Below are 22,241 nucleotides of genomic sequence, written 5' to 3'. Positions count from 1 at the left end.
GTTAACAATTCAGTGTGATGTCAGCAAAACCAGTCATAAGACCGTGAGGTGAAGCTTTCGCGTCATCGCGTCATTGCGATGACATCGGCTTTGATGGAAATGCATTTGGGGATATTTTGGGCCATGGTTTGTGAGGACCATTTGCCAGATGTAGAAATTTGTTATCACCAAATAATATGCCACCTTTTAAAGATGGCTAATCACATAATCCTCCTGGTGAATTTGTTTGGACACTACTCAAGCTATGTAGGTTCCTTTGATTCTCATGTTGCCATGAAATTTGGTAGAAATTTAGTCAGTTTAGAAAACCAATGAAGGATGTATCCAAGAGTCTTATTTTGAAGCCAAACATTACGATATTTCTTTAATGTTTGTAACCTTATGACTGTTACATTAAGTTGTTCTTTCTAATTGACTCTTGATATCAAATATCATTCTTAACTTCGTTTAAATAAGATGTGCACATATTTTATCGAATCATTATACTATAGTCTATTTAAAGACGATCTTTAAGAAAATTATGGCCCTTAGTTTCTATATCTGGGGTGCTTGATCATGGTCCTTATTTATTTAACAAGGTGCCACATGAAGCTGATTGTGAACATGGATTGAAAATGGATTCTGAATTTGGGTAGTTCGAGATTTTCGCCACCATACCATGGTAGTGATCATAGTGCAAAAGTATTAAGGGTCACGAAATGTCTTTTTGGCGGGTATAGTGCAAAAGTAAGTACGCTCACTGAATCACAAGGTTTTTATGAAATCAAACTGATTTCTTGCACTATGTTGTGTAGTTATGTTGGCCTATAATTTAGTTATGGTAAGCCGACAAACCTTTACAATATGATTATGATAGGATAGTGTTGGCAATATTGTGCCTATGAATATTTTGGTGAAAATAATGTTTCTAATGAATCATTTGGGGAATCAGTGAAGGCTAATAGGTCTAAAGGTTCCTCCTTATCACTTGCAAAGGAGTGATTGGTAGTGTTCCTCATAGCTTTCATGTGGAAATTTAGTGAATTATTGGTTGGTTTCTTATTTTATTTTTAGAAGCCATATAGATGTTTAAAATAAAATCGGTGCACGTACTTGACATTCTATCCAAACCCGTTTTTACTCGACTTAAAAAAATAGATGTACAATTATGTAAACACGAACATAGACAACAGTTTCGATTTTAAACCGACTCAAGACACTTGATCCAAAATCAATTCAATGATCCAAATAAACACCTCTGTAACTGTGCGGGATAGTACCTCAAGATCTATCAGTGCCAAATTGTATAAGGTTAAACCGTTACAAACTCCACTCTCCCCAAACCAAACAGTCTTTATCATGGACTATCTTATGTCTAACTTTCTAGTGACTTCAGCCATAAGAGTACCAAATTTTCAAGTGTCAAGGAATGTCTAACAATGATAAAGACTATTCAACTAGAATACTAGAATTCAAATCACATGTCATACTCGTACGAGTCTTAAATGTGTTTTATGTTGATTGGTATAGCTTCTTATTAAAAAAAAATATGATAATCAAATTCTTGTGAGAGATAGGTCTTTTTATTTATTTAAAAATGTAAGTAATTACTTTAAGGTTATAATTAGTCACTTTAAGACAAAAAATGATCTCACTGTGAGACTGTATTATATGAAAATTTGCGGTTTTTTCATAGACTTAAGAATATACAAGTTAGTAGATATTTTTTTTTCCTTTTGAAATTGCATTGATGATAGTTGGTATAAAGATTAAGGAATAGTGTAGTCATTTGAACTATGTGGGTAATATTAAAAGCGAAAAAATGTGAATAAAATCAAAGAAAGTAATGAGGACACTTTTATAAAAAATAATGTGAGAAATAGAGAGTAAACTAACAAGAAAAGTATAAAGAAACCAAAGAGTAATTAAAGTTGGAGAATTTTGTGAAATCAAAATAAATACAAATTACAAATAGCTTTCTAATTAGAATAACGAGCCTTTTTTATTATAGGGTAGATTGAGATAAGAAAATGACAAGGTGGAAATCAAACGAAAAATGTTACTTGCTCTTCAATAGAGATACATTCATAACATTACTAAAATAAAAAAAATTTAAAAAAAAACATTTATTTTGAGATTGAGAAAGTATGTCGTTGATAATTAATATTTACTAAAGAGAGTTAATTTCGTAACGATTTAAAATAAAAAAATAGGGTGTACTATATTAAAGTCTATGAAGCCTTTTCCATTTAAAAAAAAATTATATATGAAGTTTTTTAGTGGCAAAAAAAACAAAGTTTTTGCTTTCAAAGTTCCTTTTAATAATAAGTGTTTCCATGATTTCCTCCACTATTTAATGGCTTAAATAATGTTGTATTTAGTGTTATTTGCTCTCACTAACACATCGTTAATAATTTTGAATTCTATATCGACTCAATCTTACCCCACTCTAAGCCAATTTAGATTCAAAGGTGTGGATCTTATTTTTTTTAAAGCTAATAGGTTAACTTTATTAATTTAAAATATATTAAAACAAAATTTAATTTAAGACTCGTAACTCATTTTTAACTCTACGTGTCTAAATTTTATTTTAGACTCGTAACTCATCATATATATTAAAACAAAGTTTATTAGTAACAACAAACAAAGAACATTGACTTTTTTTTTATCAGTTACTTTGTTCGCTGTTAGTAATAACGTACATATATAACCTTAGGCCCGGACACAGAGACGCTTATTTTGCAAATTAAAATTTTCCGAAACTTTTTTCGGGAATTTTTTTTATAAATACCTTATCTTCTCAATTTTTCTCATATATGATAAATTTAGCTCTAACTTTAAAATTTTCAAATTCTATGAGTTTGGGTTTGAAACTCAAAATGAATAAAAAAAACTCAAAATGAATAAAATAATCTAAAATATAGACCTATCTCAATGCTATTTGTAATGCTGGAAGATTGATAAATTCCAAAAATATTATGTTAAAGTATGTATGATAATTGGTTTTGAAGAAAAATGTTTTCTCAAAAAAACAAAAATCGATTTTGTATTTTTAATAAAATACAAAACTAAAAAATATAAGTAATATCAAAATGATCCTAACAATTTGATTGTAGAGTAATTTGTTCATGTTAGTTTTGCAAATTAATGTGTTAATTAACCTAAAATTTCTTATAAATGTGTGACCTACTAAATAATTTTATATTTCATTAAATTATGAAGTATTGATTCTATTGTTCACACACCCACCCAAACACAAAACAATCCAATAAATATAGCTTAAACCCAAACACAAGGAAAGGATCACAAAGAAGATATTAATACCACGTGTCTTCTATTTTGGAGTAGTTTGATTGCATTTAATAATTGTGTAATATGTGAGCCTCAACATTTCAATGTACTCATGCTCATGGTAGATAGATTTAATTAGATCCATTATTTACGACACAAGTAATTTAATAACTTTACCAATAAAACCTAATCTTTTAATGAAATCCACCCAACTCATATGATCAATATCCATGTCAAAATTTGACACCACCCAATAAAGTAATAGGAGAGTAATAAATAAATAAATAAATCAATAATATATATATATATATATATATATATATATATATATATATATATATATATGAAACAGTCGTATTATTAGGAGATTTCATTAGTCGTTTTTAGCGCCTAATTTTTCTTATATATTTGTTTGTTACTAATTATAATTTAATTAGTGATGGTAGTAATTTGAAAAATCTCTACAATGATTAAAAACTTGTTAATTTGTAACGTGATTATGAATCATAACAAGTAACGTAAACTTTGGAGGTAAAACTTAAAGTTGAGCAACTACCCATAACAGTTCGAAAAAAATTTTTACCCAAACATATTATATCATGATGGGAGTAATATAAATTAAATATTTCACACATATACAAGTGATTTTTAAACATGAAGTACAAGTTACATGACTTGTTACATGTACAACAATTTTTACCCAAACCTTAAACTATCTTAGATAAACCGTTCCTACACTATAATAGATCAAATGATGGACAAAAATCACCAAAAAAACAACCCCAACCAGCCATGCTAAAGCTGTCCTACTCCCCCTTATAGCCCTTGTATACTTTTATACACAAGCTAAAAACTCTATCCAAAAACCCCTTTTGTTCTACCCAAAGCTTGTGCATCATTACAAGCATGCAAGAGACAAGTATTTGAAGCAAAAACACTTTATTTTCTGAATAATTATTCAGCCATAAACCCCAATACATTGCTCCCAAGTTCATCCATGAACAAACACTAGAATCTTTCAAACTTTCAATAACTAAAACACCTTCTATTCTCATCAAATCTCCTTCAAAAACCCATCTAAAACTTCTGAAAATTTATGTTTATAAACTCAAATCTTCCATAAAAATAATCTTCATCTTAAGAACTTTCCATAGACATCAAACTTGAAGAAATGCACTAAGTATAGAGTAAGTTATGTTCATTTCTTTATTCCACTAGTTTTTGTTAAAACTTGAAAATGTAAAACATTTTTTTTACATGAATCTTTCTATAAACTAAGATCATTTAAAATGAGTATTTTATCTCTAAACTAAGAAAATCATCACTTATAAAGCTATAATAATAGGCCATAATAGAAAGTAAGAAGATGTATTTTCACAAACATATAAATTTTGTTACTTAAAGGATTCAAGTAAAATTATGGGACTTAACTAAGTATGTTGCTCAACATAATATAATAAGTATACTCCAAATATGTTAAAATCATCACAAGTATTAGTCTAACAACTCTAACTAGGAAAAGTTAAGTGCATGTTAGAAATCCAAAATTATTATTGATTTTTGGATGAATGCAATATGTTTAGTTGAGGAGTTGGAGTTGAGACTTAAAGGGCAAGGAACCCAAGTTAGAACCACTTCTAAGAACGCGTAGGAGCTTACAGAATAATTATATAGGCTTGGAGTTGAGGTATGTCACATGGAGTGATTTTTAAAGGATTTAAGAACAAGTTGAAAAAGTTTGTGTATAAACTTGTTTTTTTAAAAAAATAAAATAAAATTCCCAAAGAGAAGTTCTTAAATCTTGAAAAATGATGTCAAAAGGATAAATTTGAGTATGGAATAATTTATTACATGTATTATTATTATGGGCATCATGCATGTTGATTTTATAAATTATTGTATGTTTGAAGGCATGTTTAACACTACTTTGTGAAAGTTATTGTGATGGAAATGATTATATGAATTTGAAAATATTTGAAATTCATTTTAAAAGAAATTTCCAGTAGCTATATGCTAAGAAAATTTCTTGGATACTTTTTGTTGAGATTATTCGTTAAATTGATATTTTAATGGATTTTAATGTGTTAAATACTCTTATTATAAAACATGGTATTAGATGAACTATTCATCATCAAAAATAATTAATAAAAAAATATTATAATGTCTCCAACAAGATTTGGCCAGAATATATTTAGTTTGGAATTTTTTTTTATTATTTTTGAATAATCGTTAAATTGTTTAACGGTAAATTGTAAAATGGTAAAATATAAAATAATTACCAAACAAAGACATATGGACTTGAAATTTTTATCACATACTCATATGGACATTAGATAAAATTGGTAAAAGTTTGGGAAGGTTTCATTGACATTTAAGACCTTAATAATTTTTACTATGTTATTAATAATCGGTAAGTTGGAAAACGGTAAAATATAAAATAAATACTAAATGACTTCTTTTGGACATGAAAATTTTATGAGACACTTATAAAACAGTATATACATGTTCAAAAATTTATATGGATTTTCGTGACCATATATGGACTTAAACAAATTTTATTCGGTTTATCGGTAAAATAACGATATTAATTATTAAAAATACCCCACATGATTTTTAATGGTTATTTAAAATTTTATACCCCTTAAATAGCTTCTGGAATATCATATAATGTTTTATAATATTTTATTCGGACTCAAATAATTTTAAACCTATTTTATTCTATTTATCGATAAAATGTCTATACAAAATAATAAAACATCATACATGATTTTTTTTATAAGTTCAAATGGCCTAATAAACATGTTATATGACTTCTAGAACTTTGGTATGATTTTACAAAATAAGTTATTAATTATTTACTAATTTATCAAATTAATAGAAAATGTTTATTTATTGAAAAGTGTAATATAGTTAATTTAATTTGGGTAAAAACAGACCTATATAAAAAATGTATAATTATATTAATAACCTAATGTCTCATAATATAAATTAAGTTTAAATTAGATGGTTTATAAATTTTACGGATTTAAGATACAATTTAAATAACGGTAAATACCCAAATTGTCGAAAATGATTATAAGATCGTTATAAATTCGCATAACCAATTATAATCTGATGGGAGAACCTTAAATTCATTTTAAATAAGGTATTATAATGACTTTTTTAATTTGGGCCTTGTTGGAGAATTAATATGTACTTTGTAAATCAATTATCGATTTTATTACCGGCAAAACTATCTCATATTTAAGAAAATAGTGTTTTATGAAATCTTTTGTCGTAATGATTTTATAGACTTATGAATCATATTTTAGTTGTTTTGAATGAATTTCAAAACCCTTTTAAGTTATATTTACTTTACGAAGGATTGAAACGAAACATTTTAGTGGTTTCCTTAAAAATATCGTATTGAACTTTAATTACTTTTTGTTACGATGCATTTCCATACATGCTAGTGATGCCCCAATATAATACAAAGGTTATGTTTAATGATATAATTATGCTAAGCATGTTTTACCCATGTGGGAAATATTATGATTTGATTTTGTTAAGTCGCAAATAAAGTATGTTTTGCTATGTGCAAATAAAAGATGTTTATCATATGGAAAAAGTTAATATTTTTTGACTTTAAAATGCTATTAAAATTACAAGATATATATTATGTACAAAAAATGTTTTAGCCTAAATGGCGGGTACATATGCCACAGCGAATGTTGTGTGCATGATTAAACGACTCACCAATGCTGAGTGCGTATATTGTTCACAATACCATTGTGTTACACTTGCCGGACATGTCGCGGACGGTAGACCGACTACCAAACGAGTCACAGAATGACTCACAGAGTACCCATGTAAACTTATGATATGAGTTTGAAATTGATTTGGATCCATTGAGATCTTATGATTTATGATGAAAAATGAGAATTTGAAATGACTATGTAGCTATTGAATTGGATTTGAATCATAATATGATTATCTAATGAAAAAGCATATTTCAAAATGAATTAACTCAAACAAAAAAAAGGTTTTAATAACTTTTTTGACGGACACCAGTGTATTTATACTCAGCCTTTTTGATGATACTATGTTTTGTATGTTTTTCCAATGGTTTTATTTTTAAAGTAAACCCCTATGGCACCTCGACGGAGAATGGATATGCCAGCCGAAGATGAACCCGAGTTGGAGTATGACTCCCCTTTTGTTTAGATCTCTTTATTGTATTTGAGAGAATATTAGTTTAGATTTAGACTAATTTAAGGATGTAATTTGAACTTTGGACTTATTTCGATTTTGTTGTAATTTTTCTATATTTTGGACAGTTAAGACTTTCGTTATATTGCTTTGGTTTGGTTCAAGTATTATCCTTGGATATTAGTTTGACCTTTAACTAACCCCTTAATTGTGTTGGCAAAAGTAAACTTCCACTTGATTAATACTAAATTCCAGTTAGTGTTTGCCTTCATAATTCGAGGTGGCTACAATATATATATATATATATATATATATATATATATATATATATATATATATATATATATATATATATATATCCAATAATGTATCCCACTCATAGAAACCTATGATTAGGGTTTGAGGAGGAAAGAACAACGATAACTCATACCCATAGAGGAGAGTGCGGTCAAAGAGTCCCTCGACTTGAGAAAGGTATTCAAAGAGAGAGAAACCTGCAACTTACAAATAAAATAAATAGAATACGTACAAATAACTAAAAATAAAGAAAAAAAAGTAAAGAATGAGGTAAAGAGCGATAATAAGGCAATGAACAAAAGTTTATCTATTCATCAAACTTAATCTTTGTTCAATGTACACGGAACACGTGGATTTCCATAAATGTTTTAAACCTAAAGCAAAAGTTTATCGATTAATTTTGTAAATAATTTTGTCTAATAGGCCAAGCGGCACAAAGTATGGGAGTTGGTGTAGGGCATTGTCTACTGATTCTGCTGTTAAATACAAGCGGTTATACTAAACCCTGTTACAAAGGTATAATTTCTTATTGTAGTCTAAGCTAAAGTCAATAGCAATTGTGTCTTATGAGAGAATGATACTTGTGTACTCGCATTTCTAGTGTCATGACATTTAGTAGTAAATGACAATTCTAGATAATTGCTCGAAATCTGCAATTACCATCTCAATCAACATCTTTCCAATCAAAAAAAAATACAGAGTACGGTTATGAAAAATCTTGATATGTTATATTTATAAAATAAGAACTAACGTTGTACAAAATTTCTTAAAATTTTTCAAAACAGATGCATGTCATTCAAATATATAACACTACATTGATTAAATTCTCACATAGTTAAATCACATGTCCTTAGGCCCAAACTTGTAAATTATAAAATTTAAAGTGCATATTCATAACAAAACACGAATACTAATCTACATTGTCACCACAAAAATCCTATGAGATATCTTATTATACAAATTTTTAAAAATTAAAATTTTAAAGAAATTAATAAACAAAAAAGGTAAATTAGTACGGTTTATGCGACTGGGCTTAGATCAAGTCACAAAATTTGTGTGACCAAGTCCAACAAAAAAATTAGTTGAATAAGTTGATGGTCTCTCTAGAAAATTTTAATCGGATAATCTTTTATGAGACCGTTAGATCCATATATAATTAGTGTATTTTTAAATCAATCATTTTAAAATTATAAAAATCCACTTGAAAATTATAAAGTAATTATTTTAAAAATAAATTAAAAACTCAAATTTAAATGTAGCTCAATTTTACCAGATAATTAAAATAGATCAACTTTAATTATATGACAATGACAAATCAAACCGGTTGTACCCAATTTGTCAAGCCGTTACTTTCACTCTTGTTGTCTCGCCCAATAACATTCCCTGAGGTTTTTCTCTTCCACTTACTGTTTCTCTCTCTCGTCCAGGTGAGTTTATGCTTTTCAGATCTTTTTAGGCAATTAACTTTTATTTTACCGATTATATATTTAGATGATAAATTTGATTATTATTTTTAATTTAGTATTCTTAAAAGATTTCTTTTAAAATAGGATTAGGTAAATGTGTTAATAATTTAAATAATATTTTAAATTAAATTTTAAATAATTATCAATTTTATTATTTAACTATGATGCATAAGTTAGAAAAACTGTTATTTTAATTTTCATTTTGTGAATTTTATATGTTAATATATTAGATATATATTTCATCTTAATTCTTAAATTAAATTAAATATTTTTGGCATTGACTATTGGGGTTGATTCACATTTTGCTTTTAAATTAAAAAAAAAAAATTAACTAAACATTTTAAACAATGCTTTTTAACTTTCATTTTTAGTTTTTCTTTTTGTGGTTTTCAATCTCTATCTTTCTTTCTCAAACTCTATTGTTGTTTATTTTCTGTTTATATTCTTAAACATTTGCAAAACCATTAAAGTTATGTATTTATACTTTGTCATTTTTGTTTTTAAATCTTTCATTTTTATTGTTTTTGGGTAGATTGTGTTATATATTAGTTGTATTTACAATTTTTGGATTTTTTAAAATTAAGCATCATTAATGGTACAAATAGTAATGTTGAAGAAGACAACAATGTCTACTGTTTGGAAAAAATTAATAAAAGTAATTGCAGTTATAACATAATATATTTGGAGTTATAACCATAATATATTTGTAGTTATAACATAATATAGTTGGGGTTATAACAAAATATATAATTGCAGTTATAACGTAATAGATTTGGTTTATAACAGTATATATTTGTGATATAATACTACAAAATTGATATTCTAATAATACAAGCAAATATATTATGTTATAAAACCTCAAATATATTAAGTTTTAATTTCAAATATATTGAGTTATAACTCCAAATATATTATGTTATAATCCAAAATATATTATTTTAACCCCAAATCATAAATATTAGCCATAATTGTCATCTTTAACGTCACTGTTTTTCACCATTGATGAACCTTGATTTTTTTAAAAAAAAATAAAAAAACTCTGATTTATTACTAAATAATGTTTTATTTTGCTTGGAAATAGACGGTTAATCAGAAAATTTTTTATCTTAAAAAAAGAAAGCAATTTTCTACAGTTTTTTTTTTGAAAAATAGTATTTTTTTTTTGAAACAATAGTTTTTCTTTTTTAAATTAAGATATTTATTAAAGAAGAAAAGTGGGCTGGGCTCTTGAGAGCCGTCTTTAGAAAAGACGGTTTCTCAAGAGAGTGTCTTTACTTATAACCTTAAAATAATTATTCATGATCTTAAAATAATCAATTCAAAAATAAGCTATTATATAGACCCATCTCATACCGACATAAGTTGGTTATTAATATATAGTATATCTAATCTAATGCGAAAATATAACAATAACTGCTTGAGTAAAGCAAAAGCATATATAAGCCAAAACTGACGAAGCTTCACTTCATCACATATTTACATTATTTTCTTCACTACAAATGGTGTAGGTTAAGGAACACTGAGTCCCACTTTTCCGCCATTAATTCAAGCTTCCAAATTTCCGCCCACTTTTTTTATTTTCTTTCACACGCTCAAATCTCTATCATTCTCTCTCTGTTTTTTCTTTTGCTCATTCTTCGCCATTATTTATCGCAATCTGCAGGTTTTTTCTTTATTCATTGGGACAATTGGCGCGGAAATTTCTACTGTTTAGGTAATTATGTTAATTTTCAATTTATGCGTTTTTGTATATGCTTCAAGTTTGATGTATGTATTTGATTGCGTTGTTTTCTTATCATCAATTGCTTTTTTGTGTTTGCTAATCAATGACCGTATGAATCATAGAGATTTAGTCTGAGTAAGATACTAAGATGTATTGGCGTTCTAAAATGTATTGGCGTTCCTTCTGTGTGATTATAATGTTTTATGATTGTGATTAGATTTGTTTAACTAATTGAACGCTTGTGAGGTTTAAGTGCTACCTCAAATTCAATTAGCTTAAATTATGCTGGAAATTTTGTCTTTTTATGTTGGAGTTAAAGTCATTTTAGCCACCACTCACTCAAATTATGATGAAAATATGGATACTGTATTGTTTATGTTTTGTTTTTGCAATTCATGATGATTATTATCAAGAAGTTATTATGATTTTCGTTGTTGTACCCTGCTTTATGTTGATTGTCTCCTGTTCAAATTTGTTCATTATTGCCTACATACGAGTTGTCTCACACCGGCAAACGGGAGGAGGATATGTCACTTTTTAATCTTGAGGAGGAACTCCCACTATTACCAATTAGTTTTAGTATTGAATCTCTGTCGGGCATGTAAGTCGGTTATCTCTTCTCCTCTTGTTTGGGTTTCCCAGGCCCACTTCTTAAATTCTAACATTCTCCATGGGACAAAGTTTAGGGGCATTTATTTGTTGGTGATTCAATTTGCCACTGGTGAACATGTCCATAAGATTATTATGAGAATGAATGATGTATCTACATGAGGATTGTTTTTACGTGGTAATACTGAAATGTATTATCAGCTATTGCTTTTTCTTAATGGATATTCACCTTACAAGAATGGTTTTTAGTTCTCGAATGAAAGATCAATCTGTTAATATGTTCGGAGTAATTTAACGTCAATAAGTAAAAAGGAAAAGGAGTTAGGTCCCACTAGGAGTTCTGCTACTACTATTACAATTTACTAGTTACTACTACAATACTAATACTACTTCAATCACTTTATAAATTGTGGTATTTCCAAGCCTCCACTATTGTACGCATATTGTTGTTTAATTATCACTTATGAGCCATAACATAAAGTCATTGTCTACCACCTTCATTGCAATAATGCTATCAAAATTATTTTAGTAAGTTTCCAGCCGCGTTGAAAGAACTCATTCACTGCTCAAGATCGAAAGCTAGTGTAAATTCATAAGATGTGGTTTTGGAGAAATAAATTGGTGTGTGCTTATGTCATTTTTGTTACGCTAAGCTTATTGTGGCTTTCATTTTGATTTGACGGAGATGGGCAAATATAATGTTCTACTATTTGTTGTCTATCATAGTTGCAACTAGCAAGTCGTTAATGCTGAATTGTTTTTTTTGTGTGTTTTTTTCCCTCTCAAGGCCCAAGGCATATGCGGTGATCTGAATACAATCTTAAATACATATAATTGCCTTTGCAATGAAGCTGATTTTTTCCTCATATCTAGTACAATGGGGAAACTATGGAGTCATGTGCTGCTGGTTTCTACTTATGCTGCTATATTGGTCTGGAAAAGGAGCATTTGCAACTTCCGAATATCTGATTGGGCTTGGGAGCTATGACATTACTGGGCCCGCTGCTGATGTAAATATGATGGGGTATGCAAATGCTGAACAAATTGCATCAGGGCTCCATTTTAGGTTGCGTGCTCGGACATTTATTGTTGCAGAACCTGAAGGAAACCGTGTAGTGTTTGTGAATTTGGACGCTTGTATGGCCTCACAACTTGTGACAATCAAAGTGATTGAGAGGTTGAAAGCAAGGTAACATACATTTGTTAATTTGGATAATTATTGTGACATATGTATATTTAAAGTGGCCCATTGCAAATGTTTAAGTTTTTGAAGAGTGGAATTCTTGATTTCATAAGCATATTAGGTGGTTGAGGAAAAAGCTGAGAGTTAATTCATTATAAATTATGTCGAACAACTTGGTGTTATGAATGGTGCTAAGGAGCAGAAGCAATGAGCAAAGGAAGAAAAGTATTGAGTATAATGGGTAAAGGTGCAACTAATGAATGAGGAAGATAAATGCAAGTAATAATATGATAATGCAATAATAAATAAACAAGATTATGAACGGAGCTAAGGAGCAAAAGCATTGAGCAAAGGAAGGAAAATGTTCAATATTGTGGGTTAAGGTGCAACTACTAATGAGTTAGATTAATGCTAATAATAAGATGCTAATGCAATAATAAACAAACAATAACACTATTGTTTAACGAGGTTACTTAATTGGCTACGTCTGCCCCTAGGGCTTATGTTTTTTATTAATTTGTTTTTATAGGATAGAGCTTACTTATGCACTAATGAAGAGATTAAAACGGAGATACTAAATAGCATGGAAGAGAATTGAGAAAGACAGAGAGATAGAATGCAAGCAAAGTGGCTAGATGAAGCACTAAATAAGTGTTTAGGCTTAGTTTACATCAAATACAAGTGCCGATAAGTATAGGCAAAGAGGGGGAGGAAACGGACAAAGTTGTGCCTTGAGGGGCTGCTTTGAGCAGCTGTATGCTCGTTTGAGCAGCAGTTTCTGTCTTGCATTTGGCAGCAGCTCGTTTGAGCACTTGTTGGCAGTTGCTTCTTTGTTCACATCATGCTCATACACCCATGGTCCAATATCATAAACGCCACATAACTCTCAAGCTTCTTGCTTCACTCTTTTCCCAAAGAAACGTTATCCATGACCTTGATCATGAAACTCATGTTCAAAAGTTTCTCATCAAAATAAAATTTCTCTTCTCTATGAGCATGGGATTGTAATCCATGATTAAAGTATCAAGCAACCTTCTTCCATGTTTTAAAACTCCAAAATGCAAGAGTCCAAAGCTTTAGCTAATATAAACTAAGTCAAATTGGGTAACTTGAGTCACCAATTTCAACACCTAGTGTTGTATACTCATATGTGACTTACCAGAGTATAAAACTTCTAACAAGAAAGAAAGGATCAAGATATGTTTAAGCTGAGGATTTGAGGAAAAATAGAGAATGTCATGAGTAATGTAGCAGTATAAAGGTTGAAATTTTTGAGGGATGTAGATGGATTAGTTGATTATGCAATACCACAACTAATGCAAATATGCAAATAGAATGGTAGTGAAAGAAGTATAGTTTAGCAAACTTTGATCCCGAATGATAAAGACACACCACATTAGAAATCTATTGCCCTTAAGATGTCAAACGACATACCACTATGGTTTGCAAAAAGACTTTCTTACTTCAAGTTTTAACCCAAGAATTTAAAGGCTGACAAATTGTTTAGCAAAATGATTTTATTAATTTTAATGAACTCTATACCTTCCCATAATACAAGTATATATGAAAGTAAAGAAAGACCTAAACTATCATTAATCTAGCATATTACATGTGAAGTAGAGCTATCGTAACTTTTATGTGGAAGTTATGAAACTTCCTTCATCATTTTGTATATAGGAGGGAAATTATTCTACCATCTCCTTTGTTGCACGCCAAGCTGTCAAGTTGATATCTTATGAAGTTGGTTTTTATTTGAGTTCTTGGAGGGCAATTTGAATCATGAGAGTTAAAGTATCCTTCTGGGCTTTACAAATACTTAAGGAGGGAATATTAAATTAGTCCCCCTTAGATCCATTTTACGTCCAATGCTTCAAAACTACCTCAACCTCTACAACGTTTTTCTTGTTGTTCAAATCTTCTAGGAGGGAAAAAGAAATTAACCCTCGTTATATGGGCATGAAAGTTAAAGTATCTTCTTCCGCTTGTCTTATGGTGCACGACTTCTATTAGACTCGGAGATTTTCTCGTGTTTCTTCCTCTTATCTCTTCGTAGTTTGCATTGACTTCACGTGAACTTGTTAACTAATTTTAACAAACTAATGCGTTGAAAAACTAAGAATTACAAAAAGTAAGTACAATGTTTGATTGATACAAGTTTCAACCTTCAAAGATGAAAACACAATTTACGTAAACATTAAAAATTTCTTAGACAAATGTTTGTTATATCTTCAATCCAAGTCTTACTCTTCTTTGGATCTACCATGAGGGATCTTCATAGAACATAGAATAACCTACCTTGTTTTTTTTGGAACTTAGACATTAGGAAATTGTATGAAGGGCTTTTTAACACTCAGAAATGAGCAAAATTCTGATCATATGTTACTTATTTAAATGATTGAAAAAACCTTGTTCAGGTGATTAATTGACCTAATGTTTACTACTACATTATGTTATCATCGTTTTTGAAGAAGAATTTCGATAATCTTAATTATTTTAAAGAATTATGTTTGTAGGTATGGGAATCTCTACACTGAAAATAATGTTGCTATTAGTGGTATTCATACACACGCTGGTCCTGGAGGTTATTTGCAATATGTTGTATATATTGTAACTTCACTTGGATTTGTGCGTCAGTCATTTGATGCTCTTGTTGATGGCATTGAACAAAGTATTATACTAGCCCATGGAAATCTGAGACCTGGATCAATCTTTGTGAACAAAGGTAAGCTAAGTTTTCTCTGCAACTTTCTTATCATTATTGTTGATTAATTAGGTGATAACTTATCTTCGAATCCATTATTATGGAACCATCTTTCTCTATCTAGCATAATCTTCTCTCGGTGTCTATCTTACATGAATGCTTTTCGAACACTTACTAGTACTTAATTATGTGATATGTCCTACCAATGGAAAAAACGGACACAAATGCATATGCAAAAACACTTGCAGTGCCACAAAAAACAATTTTAGCTGAGTAATAACGCGAATCACGGCAGACACTGAGTGAATTTTTGAAAAAATATCGCGTAAGGGGAAATTTGAGCTTTATAACTACATTTTTTTTGTTGAACTACTATCATTATACAATAATATACCCAAGCTATCATAATTGCAATATATGAGGTACTTTTAGTGATAATTAGTTAATTTATTATATACTTATTTTGTTTAAAACTTTAACGTTTAATATGATAAATAACTATAATTTAGTGATATGTAATGATTTAAGTTGATCGGTAATAATGAAATTTTAACATAGTGATGTTAAAAGAACTTTTTCTAAAATTTAAGGAAATATTAGAAGAAAATTTTCAATAACCTCTTCTCCACAAATAACATTGTAATAGTGACGTTAAACGTTACGTAACAATCAATGCAGCGTTTTAACTATGAGAATTCATTTGATGTTATATAATGGGATTAACGTCGTGTTGACTCTCAAGCACGTTACATAGCAGTGAGTGAGTGTTGGATCTAGGAATTTGGCGGAGGGATTGCATAAAATGTCACGTGTACTATAGTTTTAATTGAGGTTACAATCCATCAAGGCATTAACTATAAAAAATCGACTCTAATATGATAAAAATGCTATAAAAAGCCAAAGTTAAGTGACTAATGAATATAAACATCAATTTAGTAGTTATAATACTCTCTCCCTCCCATTGAATTTGCTACAAAAAGCTCTTACATTTGAGATGCAAATGTAGCTAAAAAGTCCAAATTGAAAAAACTACTACTTATTAAAATTTCCATACTAAAATTTGAATAAATGTAATTAGATTTTTAGCTTGGAAGATTTAAACACAAACCTCATATTATATACTTAAAGGACATACCAATTCATCTACCAATAATGTTTTCATTTTTATTCAATATAATAATATTTTTTTTATGAAAAAATAGGGGTGACAGGTGCTATCTCTTGCTACCATATATAGATTTGCCAATGATAACAACCATTACATAACTTAATGGACATATTTTTATTCCATGGTCACCTTTCTAAGCTATTAATGCCTTCAAATAATTTTCAACAACCTTCTTGGAAAGAATGATCATGATTAGTTTTTTCTTCCCAAACAAATTATATAATTGTAATGATATGTTTCTTGGCTTACGAACTGTAAAGTAGTTTTCCAAGGGATACACAAGTCAATGGCTTGTTTACTCTTGTCTTTTACTTTTATGTTATTCACTTTGACATGGATGTTTGCCTTCACATTTTTCTACGACCACCCTTTTATGTCAATCTATGTATCTTTTTATTTCGATCTACTGGCTGCGTTGTCTTTTTATACGGGGTTTAAAAGGGTACTTTTTACTGTGTATTTGTAGTATACTCTTGTATTCTCACCTCTGCAAAATTATGCTACACGTTATACAGGAGAGATTCTTGATGCTGGCGTCAATCGTAGCCCTAGTGCTTATTTAAACAATCCATCTGAAGAACGCAACAAGTACAAGTATGATGTTGATAAGGAGATGACCCTCTTGAAGTTTGTAGATGATGAATGGGGGCCAGTTGGCAGTTTTAACTGGTTTGCAACTCATGGGACATCCATGAGTCGTACAAATTCGTTGATAAGTGGGGATAACAAAGGTGCTGCCGCACGATTTATGGAAGACTGGTTTGATGGAAAGCAAGGCGGGAATGTTTTTTCTGATGGATCCCATGTAGGATCAGAAAGAATTCCCCGGAGGATTTCCAACATTATTCCTGAAGGTAACAATAAGCGTAAGTATCAAGTAATACTCCAGTTGTGCTCTCAGAATGAGGATTATTAGGCGTTCTCTCCAATGGTCTTGATATTTAAGGCTGTTGATGAGCAAGTCATGTCCAAAATCCACATCCGACCCAGAATGAGGATTTTAGGGTGTTCTCACTTCTCTCCAATGGTCTTGATATATAAGGCTGTTGATGAGGAGTATGTCATGCCCACATCCAAACTCCTTCATGCAGCTACTGATAAAACTTGACACTAAATTATTTGAATTTAAAAATCTTTTTAATGTTCTTTTATGCAGATCGCAAATTATTGGATCTGGCTGCTTCTTTTCAGGCTTCTTCTAGGAGAGAAGTGACGAAGTTCTTGAGCATTTCTAGGCGGGTTAGAAGTGTTCTTCGACAGGGTGATAAACCTAAATTTGTCTCTGCATTTTGTCAGTCAAATTGTGGTGATGTTAGTCCAAATGTTTTAGGTGCATTTTGCATCGACACAGGCCTTCCTTGCGACTTTAATCATAGTACATGTGGTGGGAAGAATGAGCTTTGCTATGGACGAGGACCAGGGTATGGAATCACCATTTTCTTAAAGAATTTCCTCTAATATTGTGGGTATTTTTCAGTGTCCATGCTAAATTTGAAATGTATCTTTTCATCACAGTTATCCAGATGAATTTGAGAGCACACGCATTATTGGAGAAAGACAGTTCAGGAAAGCTGTTGACCTTTTTAAAACGGCATCTGAAATGATAAAAGGGAAGATTAATTTTCGCCATGCTTTTGTGGATTTCTCTAAACTTGAGGTGACAATCCCTAAAGAAGGAGGTGGTAGTGAGGTAGTCAAAACTTGTCCGGCTGCAATGGGATTTGCGTTTGCTGCTGGTACTACAGATGGACCAGGAGCTTTTGATTTTAAGCAGGGAGATGATCAGGTGAATAAAACCACTATGTAACTGTTCTAGTACTGCATTACCCATATCATACATGTGTTCATTGGTTAGTGTTTACAGTAAGTCACTATTCTTATGGTGCTTTTTGCTAGGGAAACCCCTTCTGGAAATTGGTGAGAAATGTATTGAAAACACCAAGTAAAGAGCAGGTTGACTGTCAAAAACCAAAACCTATCCTACTTGATACTGGTGAAATGAATGTGCCTTACGATTGGGCTGTAAGTGTCTTCTTGACCGTATATAATTTATGATTAGGCAGTGTTATTCATTCTTTGGATGGTCAACTTTTGCTGAAGTACAGGCTATAACACTTGTTGAACTTGAATGTTTCACCGAAGAACTGGAATGTTTGTTCTGAAGCATTAGTCTTGTATAGATTTTAGGTCATGAGTGCATAAGATTATGTAACTGATAACTAGTTCATTTTTTTAGAATTCTCAAAGCCAAATCTGCGTTAATGGGCACAAATAAAAATTTGGTTTGGTGAGAAGGATTATCACTACTTCAACTGAAAGCTAAATTTAGAAAACAACATTTCGTTTCCTTAATGCCATTAAATAACTCAGGTAGGGTTTGGGAATCGGGTGCACAACCTTAGCCATGTATAACAAAGTGGTTAATTTGACCCTAGATTGCACATAATTTAATGAGCCACTTTACTATTGTCCATTATAATCATAAATCAAAGAATTACAAATCTTAGGCTCAGTTGAAATAGGAACTAAATTTAGAGAAAAAGAAAGAAAACAAAAGAATGAGAATGCAACCAGCTTGCATGTAATATGAATAATTAAATTTTACTTGTTGAAAAACAAATGAGATTTAGGTATTATGCTGTTCTAGAGTGTGATACAGTAAGTATATCCTTTATCGACATTATTTAGTCACTATTCACTAGACTTGTTTACCTCATAGAATTGTTCCTTGTGTGATTTTTAAGTGAATCCAGTGATGATCTTTTGATCACTAGTCTTTCCTTATGAAGCTATTTCTTTGCAGCCTGGAATACTCCCTCTCCAGATTGTGCGAATTGGGCAGTTTGTTATACTTAGTGTACCATCAGGTAATCATATAATTTGTTAATTTTCAGGCTTCCAAACATTTAGATTTTTGTTTTTTGAAGAAATAATTATAATATCATGTCAGACTTCAATCGTTGGATTGAATCGTCCGTAAATCTTGGCATATATTCAGGTAATCTTGCAGCCAGTTTGTCAATTTGCTGCTATTGAGATGTTGGTTTCGTAAGGTGTTGCAACATTAAGTTCTTAATGTTATGTTGGGAATTATGATTTCATTTAAAAATCTAGAAGTGACTCGGTATTTGGCAAATTAAAATAAAAATCAAATTTGGATTTGAGTCGATTCCACCATTGCTGAGAATGACTTCCCAAACCTTGTCATCATCAAGTTCTTCATTTATGATTTAATAGTTGAAATCTACAATTTGAAATGAAATATTTGTTCTGAAACACAACCTTAGATAATTGGGGTTCAAGTATTGATATTGGAGGGAAAGTCTCTGTTTATAGTTCATCACGATGCACGATTCTTAGTTTGCCAGTGTCAGAATGTTTTGTTTCAGATTTGCAGCTGGGAATCACCACAAAATTGCATGTTCATATTTGGCCAACACAAATTCTTAGGGGTCGATTCACGCCCACCCTGTGCACATATCTATTATAATAAATGTTTTTTGAATTACCCTTGTTAAATTAGTGCCATGAATTTCCAGGAGAGTTTACCGTTCTAGTTTGTGGCTGTTGAGTTAACTTTAGGATAATGTTCTATATGTTGAAGGGAGAAGACGCTTTTAAATGGTTTGGGATATAGAAGTACATTGAAGCATGTTTTTGTACACATCTGCAATGTCATGATATTATTTGAGCTTACACCTTCAGAAAATTTATAGTTTCACACGCTTAAGGCCTTAACAACACATAATTTGTTTCATTCCCTCTATTTATTTTTTTGGTGGCTTTTTTTCCTCCCTCCCATCAGAGTTCACAACAATGGCTGGTAGGCGTCTTCGAGATGCTGTGAAAGCAGTTTTTACTAGCACATCCAATCAAGAATTCAACGGTCTTCATGTTGTTATAGCAGGATTGACAAATACTTACTCACAATATGTTACCACATATGAGGAATACCAGGTTCAAAGATATGAGGTCTGTTTTCCAAGCCATGATTGTTTGATAATAATTCATTGCTTTCTATGAGATAATGTTGTGTAGATTGAATATGCAATGAGCAATACTCTTTAGCGGCAAAAGGTGTTGATCCCGTAATTGTTAAAACCCCAATTGGACCAACTCCATATTTTATTTGTGAAAATTGCATTTACTATTCATTTAGCTACTGAAGTTATGGTTTAATTGCATTCCAGTGACTTGAATTATTGTCTTATGAACTGGAACAATCTGTTGATATGCTATGACTATGTAGAATTGATAAAAGTAATGGTTATTGTATTAATGAGATTCAAGAAGTACAAAGATAGAAGACAAGCTTTCTAGAGGCTTGCATTCTCCAAGGAAATCAACATGAAATACGCTAAATATGAAAGCAAAATATCTTGCTATTATTGTGAAAATGGGGTCTAGAGAAGTTCAGAAGTACTCAAATATGTGTTTTTTGTTGTTTTAATCCCTTTAAATGTGACTTCACTTTATTTTCATCCTTAGGTATTTTTTCCCATCTTGCTCTATCCATCCCCTAATCACATAGGTCTCTTTTACATTTGTGTCAAGTCCTTATGCTGCACTATTTGAGAATAGAGGGCTTAATGGAAAAATATAGTTCCTTTAGAGGCATCTCTCTGATCAATAGATAATTGAGATGATCTATTTCACCTGTTGATCAAGGGACATCCAAAACTAACCCCCTCCCCTTCCAAGACCCCCACCACCTCCTCCAACCCCCATATTGTTGCTTACCGGTGGTTGATATTAATTTGTAGGGTGCATCAACTCTATATGGTCCGCATACTCTTAGTGCCTTCATCCAAGAATTCAAGAAGCTTGCTACAGCCCTCATCCATGGCCAAAGTGTTGAACCAGGTCCACAGCCACCAGATCTCCTCAACAAGCAACTGGGCTTTCTCCCTCCAGTTGTCTTAGACATGGCTCCTATTGGTTCAAACTTTGGAGATGCCAAGTCAGATGTTCCCAAGAACGCAACATATAAAAGAGGTGACATGGTAAGTGTTGTTTTTGTCTCAGCCTGCCCAAGAAATGATCTCATGACTGAAGGTACATTCGCTTTGGTGGAGATGCTCCATGGAACGGACAATTGGGAACCAGTATATGATGATGACGACTTCTGTCTCCGGTTCAAATGGTCAAGGCCTGCCAAACTCAGTGCCCGGAGTGAGGCCACAATTGAATGGAGGATCCCAAAAGGTGCGCAACCTGGTGTATATAGAATACGTCATTTTGGTGCCTCAAAGGGCCTTTTTGGTTCTCCTCGCCACTTCGAGGGTACATCTAGTGCATTTGTGGTAATATGAGACAGTGTTGTGTACATTTAATGTGATTATTGAGTTAACACCATGCTGGTGAATTTCTCAAGACAATAAGAAAAAATGCCTACTTTTTATAACGAAATAGCAAGTTTCTAACTGTAATATTTATGTCTGTAAAGTTTGATATTTGTAGACCTATCATTGTACTCAGGCCGATTGCCGGCATTACTCGGCATGATCGGTGATGAATGATAAGGAATCGCATCGGTGATTCTTGGTATTGAGTAGCACCCCCCAAAAAATTTTTACTCCTGAGCTAGTAAAATCAATGCATTGACCAAATTCTATTAGCTGCTGGTCTGAAATAAG

General features: G+C 31.0%; 1 protein-coding gene across 2 annotated transcripts; it reads left to right on the top strand.

The window, feature by feature from the left end:
• Positions 1-10,647: 10,647 nt before the first annotated feature.
• On the top strand, positions 10,648-22,222 carry LOC130812754 (neutral ceramidase 2-like). 2 transcript variants are annotated; one of them, XM_057678336.1, is made up of 10 exons: positions 10,648-10,935; positions 12,341-12,742; positions 15,250-15,458; positions 17,121-17,471; positions 17,762-18,026; positions 18,121-18,391; positions 18,502-18,627; positions 19,409-19,472; positions 20,411-20,577; positions 21,369-22,222. In XM_057678336.1, the coding sequence occupies exons 2-10, from the start codon at positions 12,399-12,401 to the stop codon at positions 21,915-21,917; spliced, it is 2,346 nt and encodes a 781-aa protein (XP_057534319.1). In that variant the 5' UTR covers positions 10,648-10,935; positions 12,341-12,398; the 3' UTR covers positions 21,918-22,222. The 2 variants fall into 2 exon arrangements, with proteins under 2 accessions (XP_057534319.1, XP_057534318.1); XM_057678335.1 differs by having other exon boundaries at positions 10,673-10,935; positions 17,121-17,459.
• Positions 22,223-22,241: the final 19 nt, after the last annotated feature.

This window comes from Amaranthus tricolor, chromosome 5 (assembly GCF_026212465.1).
Source record: "Amaranthus tricolor cultivar Red isolate AtriRed21 chromosome 5, ASM2621246v1, whole genome shotgun sequence".
In the NCBI taxonomy this organism is placed as follows: domain Eukaryota; kingdom Viridiplantae; phylum Streptophyta; class Magnoliopsida; order Caryophyllales; family Amaranthaceae; genus Amaranthus; species Amaranthus tricolor.
This window is presented reverse-complemented; position numbering and strand designations above follow the sequence as displayed.

Coding starts and splice junctions, on each gene's coding strand:
- LOC130812754 (XM_057678336.1), top strand. CDS start 12,399: ATGAAGCTGATTTTTTCCTCATATCTAGTACAATGGGGAAACTATGGA. Junction 18,392..18,501: donor TTAAGCAGGGAGATGATCAG/GTGAATAAAACC, acceptor GCTTTTTGCTAG/GGAAACCCCTTCTGGAAATT. Junction 20,578..21,368: donor ACCAGGTTCAAAGATATGAG/GTCTGTTTTCCA, acceptor ATTAATTTGTAG/GGTGCATCAACTCTATATGG.